The sequence below is a fragment of the Genypterus blacodes genome, unplaced genomic scaffold, assembly GCF_046128005.1.
Source record: "Genypterus blacodes isolate CSIRO-AG114 ecotype Tasmania unplaced genomic scaffold, CSIRO-AGI_Gbla_v1 ptg000044l_1, whole genome shotgun sequence".
Lineage (NCBI taxonomy): Eukaryota > Metazoa > Chordata > Actinopteri > Ophidiiformes > Ophidiidae > Genypterus > Genypterus blacodes.
In genome coordinates this window covers 6,079,163-6,096,946 of record NW_027466857.1, presented here as the reverse complement: position 1 = coordinate 6,096,946, position 17,784 = coordinate 6,079,163, and the positions used below count along the sequence as shown (strand labels likewise).

General features: G+C 41.0%; 2 protein-coding genes across 2 annotated transcripts in view; one reads left to right on the top strand and one right to left on the bottom strand.

The window, feature by feature from the left end:
* The window catches only part of LOC142999642 (uncharacterized), a 141,591-nt gene that overhangs the window by 105,939 nt on the left and 17,868 nt on the right, over positions 1-17,784 (top strand). The window lies entirely within an intron of this gene.
* LOC142999619 (uncharacterized) lies at positions 9,631-17,747 on the bottom strand. The gene is made up of 5 exons (XM_076149242.1): positions 17,611-17,747; positions 17,104-17,433; positions 16,537-16,918; positions 10,920-10,932; positions 9,631-10,497 (listed from the first exon to the last, which is right to left on the bottom strand). The coding sequence occupies exons 1-5, from the start codon at positions 17,651-17,653 to the stop codon at positions 10,399-10,401; spliced, it is 867 nt and encodes a 288-aa protein (XP_076005357.1). The 5' UTR covers positions 17,654-17,747; the 3' UTR covers positions 9,631-10,398.

Here is a 17,784-nt window from a genome sequence, read left to right as displayed (position 1 = left end):
GTCCAAACACCAATGAAGCTCCCCAGGTGGGGAAAGAGTTTTGTACTTAGCCAGGGGTAGATATACCAACACAAGTTCCTCAAAGTACTGGCTGACATCTTGGAGAAGGTGAGACAAAGGACGCACACATCCATACAGTTCATCAAGTAAGGGGAGAAGCCACCATCCTCCTCTAACAAGACCAAGAAAGGCCTCCTGCAACTGGTAGAAGATTGACAGTGACTGTCCATCCCTGACGACCCATCAGGGTCGAAATGTTGAATAGATTTGGGCGCAGCCTGATATCTTCTCCTGGCCAAAAGCTTCAGTCATAGGAATGTGACTGAATGTACCTAGCATTAAGACGTATCTAATTAGTGAGTAGAGCAGCCCCAGTGCTGGCCTCTTTCTGGGTATTATGGCCCTCCCTAGTCTTACCCTCACAAATGGGACTTGGAGTGCTCCTTCAGTCTGCTGGCAGAGCTTCCAGCCATGTATCACTTGAATGTAGCAAGATCGCTACATCATACACAGGAGCTGCTGTGCACACCAGCCTCTAACATCCGTTAGTTATGTCTCCTCTGTTTTGCATCCGTCAGGATGTGAAAGCAGACCTGGCACGTTTGTGTAGATGATGTCTACACATCGTCTATACATTTGCGTAGATGATGTCTGGATGGGTTTTACCAGAACCAGCTTTGAACCAGAACGCACTGCGATCGGGACACAGTTGTGGGACAATATTCACTCAATAAACCTTGATATTTTGCAAACCAAATGCATTTACAACTATGGCCAAAGCACACAAAAATGACTTAGATACAACAATTTCATCAAATTAACAGCTTTAGCGTGATACTCGTTCCTGCTTGATGTCTAGGTTTAATAGATAGAAATTGAGCAAATGTTCGCAGAGTAGTCTGTTGGTCCAATGCTTATAGTTGAACAAGGAAGGAAATCACACATGAGCTATCCAATGAATATTTTGGCAACAGTTGCCTAAGATTTACTTTTCCTTGGATAATCTTTAAAAAGGTAGTTGGAATTTCATGGCATAGACTCAAATTTCCTTGGGGGTATCTGCAGCCATTCACATAGGCCACGCCCATTTATGTGTAAATACATTTTCTCTCCTCCTACAATTTTAGCCCAATTATCACAACATTGTACATACGTGTAACATTAATGTCTAAGCCAGACAAAAGACACCCTTTGATCGCTAGGATTTTGCATAGGCGCCTATGTTTGCTTGATGCAAGAGTTCATTCTGACATCATCCCATCTCAGCAATATGCTATCTTACGTCTTGTAAACAACTGCTGTGGGCGTGCAGCATCTCTGCCAGTAATAATTAGAGAATATAATTATTATAGAATTTCTGGACAGAAGCTGTTAAAAAAATCAGAAAGCACAAACTTAATATAAATGCTCCTATGCAGGTCCAGTTGTTGGACTACAGACCTCTTTATAGCTTAAGCATATTACAAACATGAGGCCAAACTACAAAGCCTTTGTTCAACCAGCGTAAGAACAAGTCACCTTGTTACTGTGTCTGTGCACAATAACAAATAAAAACATATATTTTATATAATCCATCAACAATGTGGTAATATTTTATCAGACAGACTCCTTTTCTATTTTTTTTCAGTATTGTTTTTCGCTTTTTGCAGCCAGCTACCGGTGCTGTGGACACTTCACACTAGTGATGTGTCCTTTCGTGTCGAGGCTTCGAAGCGTGTGTCGAGTAATCCAGGAAGATTTTAGCGAAGCGTGTATCGAGGCGTGTGTTGGTGACGTATGTGGTGACATTCGAAGCCTGGTTCGCCGGTTTGGCGCGCGATTCGAGATATGAGGGGCAGCGAAACGCAATCGATCCCCCGGCTGACGTGCGGCTCGGCTCGAGTGCTGCTCACTGATTTTTCTCTGGTGTACAAGATTTTCATATTGTAAAATAAACATCTAAAATGCACAGGTCTATATTTGGCGATGCAGACAAGAAGCGGTCCGATTTCAATGTAATATTTCTTCACATATAATTTGTCATCACACGATCTTGACGGATGTCTCTAAGTAACGTTAATGTTCCAAACATGAAACATTCTGATGTGCGCACGCAGTCTTAGTGTTACTGAGAAGCACCGAGGATGCAGGAAAGCGTTAAACTAAACGAAAATATGACACCGGAGGTTTTGCGCTACTGCGTCTCCCAAGGCCGTCTGATTATGGGATGGACCGGTCTCTCTGTTTACTGTTTGATGCAGTAGCTCAGTCCATAGGGATTCAGCTTGGGAACCCGAGGGTCACCAGTTCGAGTCCCGTATGGACCAAGTAAGCGTACTGGTAGCTGGTGAGTTGCCAGTTCGCCTTCAGGGCACGGCCGAGGTGCCGATGAGTTATTTTACCGCCAGCCTGTATTTTGATTTATTCTCGGTCACCTCTATGGCTCTTCTCTATGGTGTTTGGAATGTTTTGTGGCTCTATGAGCTGGACTGGTTAACCACTTCTGATTTATTCAATTCAAAGCTTCACACACCAAATCCATGGTGTCAATAGAATCAGTGCCTGTTTTGCATTTATTGTCCACTTGATGGAACAGTAGAGCAAATGAACCGTTCGGTTGAAGCTTCAGCCCGTGTGTTGAGCAATTGGATGGAAAGCTTCACCGCTTCATGAAGCTTCATCTCGCCATCACTACTTCACACTACTTATGTTGCTGCTAATGTTCGCACTCCGTTCACCGTCGTTCAGGCTGTTTAAGATATCCTCCTCCTGATCCGCAGACTTCGACCTTTTGGTTCCCCTCTGGAGCCACGACTTAAGTGAATTTGGACCGCTCATACGTTTTTCCCCCTTTCTCCGCTTACCACCTTGCCATCAGAGTTAAGTTTAGCCTGTAATAGTCAGCTAATAGTTGACGTTTGAACGCAGCGCCACTATCGGTAAGGAGTAGTAGTGTGCCGTGTGCAAACATTAATATTAAGTCGCATTTACATTTTTTGAAGGTTCCGATTTTTTCTTCTTCCGCCGCGTACTTCCGCGTACCACCGGTGGTACCACAGTTTGAGAATCACTGGACTAGAGTCTAGATTTACAAAAAGCCCATTTGGACTTTTGCAATATATTTTAGGTTAAATGACTCATTTTATTGGAAAACCTTCACATCAGAGTAGACGCTCTCCTCCCCCGCTGCTGCTGCATCTCTCCTCAGGCCTTGGTCTGGCTTCCTCCTGGCAAACCTCGGTGCTGCATAAACCAAAGAGTCCTCACCTCTCTGTAAGGAAATATGGAAATATAAAACAAAAACCCCAATTTAAATAATTTTATCATATACATATACACATCTAAATGACAATGAAAAGACTTCAATGTCAAGTTTTGTTCCATTTCCGAAGCAAATCTCCCCACGAGGCCACAGCACAGTAATAAGTCCCAGCATCAGAGGAGCTGACGTTCTTAGAGAAGCTGTTAGAAACAACTTTGTACAGGGGGCATCAGGCGCTTCTGACATTCATCACCACCGTTTCCATGAGCGTATATATAACTGGGGTTAGATTCATTTGATCCGGCTTTAAACCAGTACACACGGTCTTCTGGACAGGTTTTTTCCCTCATAGTAAGTGACTGAACAATGGAGAGTCACAGAGTCTCCTGGACGGACTGGATCAGGTGGGAAAATGACAGCTTTGATTTCACGTTCTGGCCCTGTGAAATGCAAATGAAGCAATGAAAATGTTCAAACTGTCTGCTATGAAAATAGAACTGTAATGCAATAAGAATGCATAGTATAACGCAACATGAAATACATCCAACCTGTAGATGCCATCAATCCTCAAACATACATTGGGTTTATAGTCGAGTAAGCACAACATAACCTTGATTCTTTAAAATTTATATCGGTTTTGAATTATATAACACTCACAAAACAAGATTTTGAAAATTGAAAGTCAGGCATCATTCAGTGTGAACATACTCATTGTGATGAATTTGCCTGTTCAGAAATTCAGTATATGTCTGGAGACAGAAATCCAAAATGTTATATTATCATCAATCGGTTTACCTTTGACTCTCAGAAGAGTTGCATTCAAAATTGCTGCGTTGAGTCCAGCGACTTCTTTACAGTAGTAAAAAGCAGCATCACTTCTCCTTATATTTTTCATATGAATAATTAAGGATCCCCTGTAATGCTCTACTGTAATGTCAGGGCCAAGTACTCTGGCAAACCCAGAACCAAATGTGTAAGTGATTGCTAAAACTTCAGGCAGGTTTCCAGTCACAAGCTTCATCCACATTAACTCTCCTGACTGTGCAGAGTTGCGTGTACATGTTAGAGTCACATCGTCTCCAGCACCAACAGTTTTTGTCACAAAGCTTTGACCGTCTGATCCTGAAAAACAAATTAAATGCAGAGTAGTAAGGAACAAAGATTTGTATAAACTGTACATCACCACCTGTTTTACTGTACAAGAAAAGGAAATTCCTAATATATATATAATATAGCAACATGAACGTTCTACATATACTGTACTTACCGCCAATTGAGAGAGCAAGCACTATGCACAATACAATCAGCATGGTCTGGTTTATCCACAGCGGTTAGATTGCAATGTTCTGCAAGACGATTAATGTAAATGAGACTTTATCAAAGGGGAGGGAACAATCAGAAGGGAGGGAGCAACTTATCAATCTGATTGGCTGCTTTTTTTGGCGTATTAACCACACAGGCTGTAGTTGTACCACAATGCTAATATCAGCTCAGTGTTTTTAATATACACATGTGACAGTGCTTTCACCATCATTTTTTGTGCTTTTGTTCTGATGATTTCATTGTGTTCAAAGTCGCCGTTTCAATTGTTGCGCCTGAACAATTTGCAGGTGGAACACAGTTCCACAGTAGACAGTTTTCATTCAACCTTTTCATACTCAAATGTGTTGCTTAACAGAAGTCAAGACAACATCCTAACAAGCTCAGAACAATAGGATTTAACTTAATACAACTTCAACAAGGCATGTTTAAATTACTGTGTGAACTGTGGTTACTACTGTTAGGCCTCTCAGCTTTGATGTGCGTATTCTACCTTCACCATCTCCTTACACACTGCTGCCATCTTTTGGCAGGAACAAGCTCTAAAAGACCAGCAGCTTTAATCATAATTAACAAGATGTTTGACTAGTTCAGACATTCAGAGAGGACAGTAATCACAATCTCATCAGATAAGGAAAATTGAATTAATTTACTGAATATTGATCTCATCACTTTTAATTCAAGCAGTTGAAGGGATTCAGGAAAAGAAAAACAAAAAAACCAATGACACTTAGAAAAACCACAGAACAAACAAAAGTTAAGCTTTCAAAATTGTTCTATACGATTAGATGAAGCACACAACATTTAATCAGCTCGAGGAGCAAACTTTTTTTCAATTTGAACAGGGAAACCTGAGTCACATTTAATTGAAATGTTTGTTACAATGACCTTGTGTTCACCCACTCATACACTGATAGCAGGGACACACTACGCACTGCACCAACCAGCACATCAGGAGCAGTGAGAGGTTCCATGTCTTGTTAAGGAACAATGACAGGCTGGAGCTGAACCAGACAACTGATCTACCATCCAGAGCCAGGCTGCCCCATGTTGCATCTGAACTCAGACATGGATGTCAGTATGAGGTGCTACAACCAACTGTACCTTTAAATGCTCCAATAAAATATCAATATATGCATGCAGCCTAAAGCACACTGCGATCATAGTTACACTTTCATGTCTCTTGAACAACTCTCAGGATGTTTGTTTGGACGCTGCATTGTTACATTCCAGAGTAACTCCAAATGACACCAGAACCAAATCTAAACCATCAAAGTGATAGAATGTGGCATGAGTCTTACGGTCACATTGTTTAACCTCATCAGCCTGCACCACAGGGTTAATAATGAAACTTGCCCAAGGTTAAAAACACAATAAAAAAAATGCCAATTTGCACCTGGGAAGGTGGACAGAAGATGAGCAGCAAAAGAAACATGACACATAATCCATAAAATCCAACAATATAAATTATGACAGAAGAATCAACACAAGGCAATCACTGGTGGTGGAAGCAGATAACTGAAAACATCTAATTGTGATACAGGTACCAATTTAAGCATAAATATACTTTCAAAACATGAAATTCCAAACCAAGCTCCATATTTAACCAAACAATTACCTATAAAACTTCTTTGGAACCTCAATCTCCATATTGTTCTATGTATAAATTGTTTTAGGCTATGTATGCAAGGGTAATCCACAAAAAACACAAAGCAAAAAGAGAAACACTTACTAGGCACAAATGAAGAAGCTCAAGGTACAAAGGAGGAATCCAGGAACACGACAGCAGAAAACAGGATCCACACCAGGAGAAAACAAGAAAGAGAGACCAAAACTGGAACAACAGAATAAGATAACAAGACAAACTGGCAAAGAGCAACGTAAAATGGAGTCTTAACAGACTTGGAAAACAATGAGGGAATCAGAAGTGTGAGGCTGAAGCAGCAGAGACAACTGATGGGTAGACAAAGACATGTGACAGGAGGTGAACATGAACAAAGGGAAACCAATGAGACACAGGTGAAACCAATAAGGGAGGGGCAAATATCACCAAGGGCAGGAAGTGAAGTGCACAGAAATGAGAACAGGGGGAGAACAAAATATAACAGGAAACCAGACAAACGCAAGGATCATGAAAGCTCACACTTGCATTCTGAACTCTGCAAAGTTAATGTAAAACACTTGGCTGGGCTCTCCTGTACTGGCTCACCCTGTCAGTTCAGGTGCCACTATCTAACTACACCATCTGTGTTATTGATGCTGGGCTCTTTAGATTGTATTTGGAAAACTAATCTACACTAGAAACATGTCTGTTCATATACATTTTTGATCACCCAAAATGCACAATTTAAGCTTTAGAAATGTGGAAAACATAAAGAGACAGGAAACGTTTCTCGCATGTACTTCATTTATCATTACTCTTTTATTGAAGGCTTCACTAAAGCTACAAGTTAGTTACAAAGGTACGGTATCACCCAAAGCAGAACTATTAGTCATTTTGCAGAACAATGTTGCAATACAATTTGATCTTCTGTGCTTAAGTAATCAGACTCCACCTTAAGTTCTGACTCTAGCGTAGGTGCTTTCTGCCTCAGCGGCTCTGACAGGCCTTTCTCCTGCATCACCAAAGTTCCTCCTGGTGAAGTTTGGTGCACAATAAACCAACAGGTCCTCATCTCTCTGAGGAAATACAGACAAATGTTATCACAGTGTAGGACACACAGCAACCCCACCCAAAGTTAGCAGGTCAACTCAGTCTACTGTTGTTATTTCAGTCACACAAGAATGGAGTTTAATGAGAGCATGTGAGTGACCTCAATAATTCTTTTGCGGAATAAATAGTTAAAAAAGTGGGTTTGGGAGGTCAAATGGTTCCTTCCATCTTCCATCAACATGTAATAATACGATAAATTTGTATTTCAAACATTCTATTTAAATTTGATTGTGTGCACATTGTTGTCTTTGACAATCATCATTTAATTTTAATGTTTATGAGAATTTAAATGTCCAGCTTGGGACATCAAATGACAAACAACACGAGCAGCGAGACTTTGTCATTTACATGAGTTGGTTTCTATCATTTGGACTTCACCCGTTAGATTCTCTGCATGTCCAATTGAGCATCCTTGGACATGAAGGTAAGCAGAAAATAAGTGCAACCCTGTTAATCTTAGACTCATATAAGATGCATATAAATTAATGTAAATAAGGTACAGGTTAAATCAGCATCTTTAAGTGACTGCCATCTTCTGGTGTGAAACTATATAACACCAAAGTCAAATTTCAGGAACCATGTATTACCTCACATTGCTTTCATCCTGCATTTTACATCGTTATCTCACTTCAGTCCTCTGTTGGAGCCTGGAGTCCCATCATAAACTGGCAATATGAGGCTGTTACAGGATTATGACGATTTTCCCCAGGTAGAAATTTATTAGATAAGTAAACATGCTACGCGATAACTGAGTTTATGACACGTCTGCACACACACACACACACACACACACACACACACACACCATTGTTGCGGCTGCCTGTCAAAAAGGTGTGAACTGAACTGGGCTCTTCTTCCTGTCATGTTCTCTTTTTTACTTTTCAGGAAGTGGTCAGACTTTTTTTTTAACCCTTTAGACTAGCTAAGTAGGATTACACAAAAGTAGTATTAGGGGCAGGAGACTGAGACAACCTCTCCCATAGTTCATCTACTGTTTGTCACTGAGCTTTTGCATTGCAGCAGTCGGGCTTTGGTGCTCTTTTCTGGGCCACATAAGTCCCACCACCCACCACAATCTAACTGCTTTTGACCACACTGACCTGCTTTTCTCTGGTAACTGAGAAGGAAACTGTTCGCACACAGCAAACTAACATTAGTTTAAGTGCTTAAATGAGCCAACCATACAAGACATATCTCTGTTTTCAGATATCAATCTTCAATAAATGTTCTGGGGCACCTTCATGGTGAAAAGAAAAATATGAGACCACGATTTCACAAAGGATCATTTCACAGATTTGGTCCCAAAGGTATTTGTTTAAAGGTTTTGTATCTCATATACATATAAACATATTTAACCTACCTAGTGTGTCACACTTTCAGGTCTCTTTTAAGCTCTACATGTTCATGAACTAAGAGTGAAGTGGATTCTTCCTTTATCAATTCCAGAAAGAATCAAATACAACCTGGCCTGTTTAACCACGCAAAGCTTTGTATCCGATCCTTTGTAGTAAACACAGACTATCAGAGAAATGTAACCTTTTTTAACCCCCAACTTCTTCATTGCATTTATCTATATTTTTCCCTTACAAAAGTATTCATGCTGGGTGAAACCCTATATAAGTGTGATCGTCTCGCTGATCGTGTGATGCTTCACTGTTTCTATAGAACCATTATTGTCTCTCCTCTGTACCTGGTTACATTAGTGACAGGGGACAATGCTTAGCTGTGGAATCACATGTTATGATTGAGATGTAGCAGAATCTCATGTCCACGTGTCGTATTTAATGAAGATAAAACTAAAGCAAACTAAATGAAGCCTTCCCACCCTCTTGTACTTCACCCCACATCCTGTTGATGCATGTACACGGACCTATTCTGAGTAAACACACTTGGTGGTTGGCCAGAGGTGAAAGAGATGGCCAACCACAGCTTACATGTACAAGCGTAGCTGCTGCATGTGGCTTTGCTGTTTGTTTCCATGGCAAACAAACTTGAGTTTCAACTTCTGCTTCACACCCTGCTGTGAGACGACACAAAAATTGTTGCAATGTTCAACAGTTGCACAAAAAAAACTTCAACAAAATATCCTAATAAAAGATTTTGAGAGAAAAAATGTACTTATAACATTAAAAGGTGAGTGGCTAATATTCAGTCACATTAGAAGCATAAAGAGCAGGTGGTGCAGGGGTTTCCTTTTCTGATTACGCTTTAATAAAATACAGTGAAACAGAATGTGTTTGAATCATATTCTTAATGACAATGATTTCTATGGCAAAAAGTCATGTCTGATGTCAGTCATGCATTAAACAAGTCCTTCAAAGCTGTCAGTCATTCAACCTTTATTGATATATGGTGGCAAACATTACATTACATTACGATCATTTGGCAGACGCTTTTATCCAAAGCGACTTACATTACATTACCACCCTTCGCAGAGGGGGGAGCAATTGAGGGTTCGGTGCCTTGCTCAGGGGCACCTCGGCAGGGGCTTGAACCGGCGACCCTCCGGTTCCCAAGCGGAGGCTCTACCCACTGAGCTACTGCCTCCCTTTTGGCAGTGCTGCAAAACGCTTAAAGAAAATTAATTTTTAAAAAAATCTTGAATCTTAGTAGCAGACAGATAGAAGAGATAATGAGATACATTTACCCAAAATGTAAAATATACATGAACTAGTACTAGTAATAACTTTAACATGCAAGGAGTGATCAAAATGATATATTCTATTTTTAAACATTGTCTTCATGATGTCATGGGTTATGTGATGTTGCAGGTTCTAGGCTAGCCCTACCGTATCTCTAGCTGAGTCATGTTGCTAGCTGTCTAAATCAAGTAAAATGTATCGATGTGCGATTTAACTGAAAGTTTGTAATTTCATGATTTATCAGATAACACCAAGTTAATTATTATGATATGATGGCATTGTCACACTCTGTTTCTGTATCACAGTATCTACATGCGGCTCAATAATTTTACCTGCCGTCCTTCATTTTTATGGTTATAGCATCCCAAATTGTTGCATATATGATAACTGATAGCCACATAGAACAAACTGATTATAAAATAAGCTAAACAAGCATTAACATAGTGCAGTTATTGCTGCTGAGTAATCCACTGTTTGACCTGCTAATCCAGTCCAAAAGCTCTGACTGCAGCGTAGATCTGATCTCGCTCTGCTGCTTTTACATCTCTGCTTGCAGTTTTCTTCACGGCAAAGACGACTGCAGAATAATCCCACATGTCTCTCTATGGAAATACAGCAGATACATGTCATGCAGTAGTAGTAGAAGTCATTGCTACAATATTATTGATCTATTATTAATCCCCATACCTGCTGACTCCATTGATCACCTCTGGCTCCTGCAGCATTTGTTTGCAGCTCTTGATTATGAAATAACAATGAAAAAATGTTGACAGCAGTGAATACAGAGGTCTGTTTCATATAATAGTTATGTTGACTGATTCACTGAGAATCCAGTGAATCAACTGGCAAAAAGGCAACAGTGAGTAGAGAAATACCTTTGCAGCAGTCGCATGCTTTTGTCTTGATGGCGTGAATGAGGGCAGCTATGACAATCAAACTTATGGCCCAATAAGCAGAGAAAACAAACAGAATCACATTGTCCTTCCATGAATCTGCAACTGACCATAAACTGTTTGCTGAAATGAGACGGACAGACAGTGGAAATTAATATTTAATTTTTCGCTTTGTGCAGAATTGAATCCAAAAATGTATTTACCTTCAGTGTCCAGTTTTGTTCCATTTCCAAACCAAATCTCCCCACATGAGGCCACAGCACAGTAATAAGTCCCAGCATCAGAGGAGCTGACGTGCTTAGAGAAGCTGTAGACACAACTCTGTGGAGAGCCTCTCTCAACACGTCTCTCACACTCATCACTACTGTTACCATGAGCATGAATGAAACTGGGATGAGATCCATCTGATCTGGCTCTGAACCAGAACACACTGTCCTCTCCTGGACAGAGTTTGTCCTCAGAATCAATGAGGACCGAACACTGGAGAGTCACTGAGTCTCCTGGACGGGCTTGGTCAGATGGAAACATCTGAATGTCGGCAGTGATATCAGGATCTGCTCCTGGGTCAAACAAAACAAGAGAAACTCACTTTAATAGAATTCTTAAGGAATTCCTGGAGACATGTTAGAGTCTCACATAACATTAAAACAGAAACATGTTACGATTTAAATTACAAAAAGATCTACATCTGAGCAGGTTTACATTTTAACGAAAGCGGTTCTTGCCTTTTACAAGAATTGTAATTTTTGTGTTTACCTTCGATTTTTAGAAATGTTGCATTCAAAACTGTCATGTGGAGGTCTTTTGTTTTTACACAGCAGTAAACTCCAGAATCACTCATCTCTGATTCTGTAATATGCAGAACAAAGCTTCCAGGCTCTTGTTTTGCTGTAAAGTGCGGTGTGTAAACAACAAATTCAGAATCAAAAGCAAATGCTCCTCCTAAAACTTCTGGAAGTTTTCCATAAGCAAGTCTGATCCAGAATAAGCGTGCTAGAGTCCAAGCCTTATCCCGGATACAAGTTAAGGTCACAGGTTCTCCAACTTGAACAGTTTTTGTGTCAAAACTCGGAGCATCTTTGCATTCTGTAAAACAAACGAAACACACGCTGTGATTAAGGAGCAACATTCAACCAAATTCATTCAAACAAATTACAGTAATTGAAATACATTTGTAGTCAAATCTTTTCCAATACTTACGCCCAGTTCTGAGAATGAAAATGATAGAAAGTATAACCAGCATCCTCTGATTGATTCTCTTCAAACTGCACTGACAGACGATTCATGTTTGATGTGTTAATATCAAATGGGAGGGAACAATCTCAAGACTAATCTGATTGGCCTGCTGGCATGTTTGTGTTTTGCACAGCACTGCCACAGTGGAAACAATCACAACCAAATGTTCCAACCTAAACCCAAGAAACAACATCAGCAGCAAGACTTTTCACAAGGTTGGGTTCTTTCATTTACACAAGCAGTGATTCCATCAAAAAGCCTTATGTGAGTTTGCTGTGGTTTGTCGACTATTCGCCATTTTGGGTTTCACCTGTTGGATTCTTGTTGGATTACAAATGAAGGTAATTAGACATTAAGTGCAACGACATAAATGTGAGACTTATATTATATTCATATACCAATGTATAGATCTCTCAGTGGAATATAATGGCAATGTTTTATTTGAAAGATTTGTATGTAAATCATATTCTGTATTTTGTTGCATCAGGTTTTTGCATTTAATTCACTTAACCTCCATCGCTTATGTTCATGTTCAGTCACTTCATCTTAGATATGTGTAAAATGTGTTACATCAAGCTCTGATCTTTACATGATGACTGCTATCTTCTGGTGGAAAACTTAAAGTCAAAGTTTCAGGAACCTTTTTATTCACTCACTTTGCTTTCATTCTGCATGTTACTTCTTCATGACATTTACATTAATAGATGACCTCATTTCATGAAAAACACTAGATAAGTACCCATACAATGTAATAAATGTGTGTGTGTGTGTGTGTGTGTGTGTGTGTGTGTGTGTGTACACACACACACAAAGCACACACACACACACATTTATTACATTGTATGGTTACTTATGTAATGTTTTTCATCTATCAATGTTAATGTCATGAAGAAGTAACATGCAGAATGAAAGCAAAGTGAGTGAATGAAAAGGTTCCTGAAACTTTTAAAACTTTGTCCCAAACACACACACACACACACACACACACACACACACACACACACACACACACACACACACACACACACACACACACACACACACCCTGACAAAGGCTGTATGGAACGTTGCGCATTGTTGCGGTTGTCTGTCAAAAAGGTGTGAACTGAACTGGCGTCTTCTTCCTGTCATGTTCTCAGTTTTAATGTCAGGAAGTGGTATGACTTCTTTTTTTTCTACCATTTAGACAAGATCAATAGGATTACAGTAGTAATATTCATAAAGATTAAGAATTTATTATTAGGAGCAAAGTTCATCTACTGTTTGTCACTGCACATTTGCATTGAAGCAGTCAAGGTTATGGCGCTCTGCTTTGGGCAACAGAAGTCCGACCACCAGCAACAATCTTGCTGCTTTTGATCAAGCTGACCTCTGAAAGTCTCCCATACTGCCGCACCTGAGACGATGGATGATTCACTGTTACTGATAGACTCATTATTGTCTCTCCTCTTGCGCCTCATTACATTAGGGACAGGGACAATGTTTAGCTCGTTCATGTCCCTGTGTCTTATTCAACCAGGCTAAAACCAAGCCTCCCCACCCTCTTGTACTTCATCACACATCCTGTTCATACTCAAACACAGATCTATTCTGAGTAAACACACTTGGTGGTTGGCCATAGGTGAAAGAGATGGCCAACCACAGCATACATACATATGTACAAGCGTAGCTGCTGCGTGTGGCTTTGCCATTTGTTTCCATGGCGAATCAACTTTAGTTTCGACCTCAACTTCACACCCTGCTGTGACACCACACAAGAGTGACAGTTTCACATTAGGACATAAAGAGCAGGTGGTGTTGGGGTAAAACATTCACCCCCCACTGCAGAGACCCAAGTTTGCCTCCCTGCAGAACTAAACAAATACATTTTACTCATTTTGAATAAGCATACACACACATGAATAGATGAGACATAAAAACAGTCAGACCAGAGAGTGATCAAGAGCTGGTGCTGTTATGAGATTGAAATGAGTGTGCTCAGTGTTGAACATGTCTATCAGGACACAGAGCCTGAACAAGCTTCTGGAGCCACTATAAAGATGGCAGCTTAGAGATTGTGGTGGTAGACCAAGTACATCCTCCCTCCTGTAGGAGGGGTTGGGTAGGCAGCTGCCTGCCATGCTACTTCAGCCACTGTTGTCACCTTTTGGCTGGTGAGCATGAAGTTGAGTCAGCTTGAAAAATGCCTAAGGTCATCATTAAAACTACATCAGCAAAAATAGCTTGTTACGGTTAGAGCAGGAAAACAGATAATCTGATCTACAATGTGATGCATCTCTCTCTCACAGAAACAACACATCCAAGCCTGTGGGACAGGCAGACCAGTGGCTGAGAATGATTGAGAGGTCAGGTTTACGAGGCAAGTTCAATGTTTGGTTCTTCCAGCATTGCCGTCTACCAAGGCTCAGTTTGCTATAATAACATTGATTTATGGAGTGCCTATGACACCAGCGGAATGAGTTGAGAGGCGAGTGAATAAACATCTTCACAGGTGGCTTAGAATTCCACCAAGCCTCATGTCAGTATGCCTATACATTAAGTCTGGACAGTTACAGCTACCTCTATCATCAATAGTGGAAGAGTTCAAGTGCAGGGTTGACCCAAGCAAGAGGAGAGATATGATCAAAGCTGAGGTCCGATACCTTTAGGAGGAACAGCAAAGGTTAAGGGCCACAGAACTTGCATCACAAGGAGCCTGGACTAAGTGGGAGTTGCAAATGGGGAGGATCATATGGCTCAGTGTACCACACTCTACCAACAGCAACAAGTACAGGTGAGGAAAGACTTGTGCACAGAGAGAGAGAGAGAGAGAGAGAGAGAGAGAGAGAGAGAGAGAGAGAGAGAGAGAGAGAGAGAGGGTGGGGGGGGGGGGCACATTGGCACACATCCTGGCTAGGACTGCACCTAGCCAGGAGAGATATAAACGGAACCAAGACAAAGTCCTCAGAGCACTGGCTGACATATTGGAGCAGGTGAGACAGGAGACAGACTGACCTGCTCCATCCATACAGTTAATCAAGTAAGGGGAGAAGTCACCATCCTCCGCTAACAAGACCAAGAAAGGCCTCCTGCAACTGGCACAATCATGGCAGATGAGGGTGGACCTGGGAAGGATACTACATTTTACCCAGGTCCTCTAAACCACCCTTAGGCCATAAGTCATCATTTGGTCTAAGCATGTGAAGAGGATCATCCTGATTGAACTGATGGTCTCCTGAAAATAGCAGGAAGGGTCAGGAAGCTGCTCGTAGGTTGGGGGAGGCAGAGGGGCATCTTGTTGGCTTTGGAACACAGGGAGGAGTTGAGCTGGAAGCCATTAGAAGCGACAGCGACTGTCCATCGCTGCTGACCAACCAACTGGAGGACAAAGAGGTTCAGGGACTGGTTAATTAATTTGGGCGCCACCTGATAACATCTTCTCCTGGCCAAATGCTTCAGTCATAGGCGACTGAATGAATTTAGCATCAAGACGTATCTAATCAGTGAGAAGACATCTGTTGACAGCCTCAACACACAGAGCCTGTTAACCCCCTGGCCTCAGAGCTTTCATTGAGGTCAAACAAGATATGTGCCCAGAGCATACCTCTGTTACGATGGCACTGTCACACTCTATGTCTGTTTCACAGTATCTACATGTGGCTCAATAATCTGACCTGCAATCCCTTATTTCTACGGTTATGGTATCCCAATATGTTGCACATATCATAGCTGATAGCCACATAGAACAAACTGATTGTAGTACACAAGCATTTAAAAACAAAACATTTACATAGTGCAGTATTTGCTGCTGAGTAATCCACTGTTTGATCTGCTAATCCAGTCCATAAACTCTGACTGCAGCGTAGATCTGATCTCGCTCTGCTGCTTTTACATCTCTGCTTGCCGTTTTCTTCATGGCAAAGACGACTGCAGAATAATCCCTCATGTCTCTCTATGGACATACAGCACATACATGTCATGCAGTAGCAGTAGTAGTGCTAGAAGTCATTGCTACAATTTGTATCGATCCATTATAACTTTCTCTACCTGCTGACTCCATTGATAACCTCTGGCTGCTGCAGTATTTGTTTGCAGCTCTGGATTATGAAATAATGATGAAAACATGTTAACAGCAGTGAATAAAGATTCATTTAATAGTTATGTTGACCGAGAATCCAGTGTATAAACTGGCAAAAAGGCAACAGTGAGTAGAGAAATACCTTTGCAGCATGCTTTTGTCTTGATGGCTTGAATGAGGGCAGCTATGACAATCACACTTATGGCGGAATAAGCAGAGAAAACAAACTTCCATAAATCTCCAACTGACCATAAGCTGTTTGCTGAAACAAGAGGAACAGAGGAAATAAATATAACATTTTTACTTTGTGCAGAGTTACATTACATTACAGTCATTTAGCAGACGCTTTTATCCAAAGGGACTTCCAATCAGTGCGTTCAACATAGGTAGGCAAAAGAACTTCAGGTCACAAGAAATCGTAAGTTTAGTTGAACCAAAAACTGCAGTCACCTTCAATGTCCAGTTTTGTTCCATTTCCAAACCAAATCTCCCCACATGTGGCCACAGCACAGTAATAAGTCCCAGCATCAGAGGAGCTGACGTTCTTAGAGAAGCTGTAGACGCAGCTCTTTAGAGAAGAATGAGCGCCAGGACTGCTTTCACATCCGTCAGGGGGATTTATGTTTGTGTAGATGATGTCTGGATGGGATTTATCAGAACCAGCTTTGAACCAGAACACACTGCGATCGGGACACATTTCGTCTTTAGATCCAGAGAGGACCGAACACTGGAGAGACACTGAGTCTCCTGGATGGACTGGATCAGACACTGTGGGCTCTTGCACAATAATCAGGTCGGATGTCCTCAGAGAATTTCCTGCAGTTTGTAAATGAAATGGAAAGAAATGTAGGAATACCAAGGATGTCTTCAGATTTTTAGAAGGATTTCCTTACATTTGAATTTAACAGAAACATCATTTTCTCCAATATGTGTATGAGAGGGAAAATTGAGAACCTCAGTAAAATCAGACATCTGAGGCTCTAATTTAAGCTACATGTTACCTTTTACAGACAAATAGGTCCCACTCCACACGGCCTGCCTCCAACTAGAGATCGCACAGTGATAAATGGCTTCGTCCTCTCGGGTTGTCCTCAAAATAGTCAGATTGCTGATATCTTCGACATAGATTGCTTTAAATCTTGACGGCTCAAACATTTGATCAAGTATTGGTTCTGAAACAGATTTCATAAGTGTAGAAATCAGTATCAGATTACCACCAGTACTCTGTTTGTACCACTTGATGCGAGTATTGCTGTATTCCTCATCGGTGACAACACACGTAAAGGTTGCAGGTTCACCAAGCTGAACTGTGGTCACTGGCATCAGCGTGTCTGGGTTCAGGGGGAGCAGAACACACAAATACACATTACTATTACAATCACAACAGCGACAAATGTAAAGCTTTTTTGGAATTAGGCCAATGCTGTAATTGGTCATAATTCCTTTACTACACTGTTGAAAAAAGCAATAATTGATAGCACATTTTCAAAATGAAAGCATATACTTACATCCCTCATGGATAAGAAGCAGTAGAAGCCATATCAGGATCATCTTGCAATGTTCTCCTGTTAGAAAGCTTTTGTGTATTGCAGCAAGAGAAAGACGGTATGAGATGGCCGAGACAGGAAGCACAACTGAATGGTTTTCACGGAAAATAGGTTTCAGTTGCACACTTCCTGTCA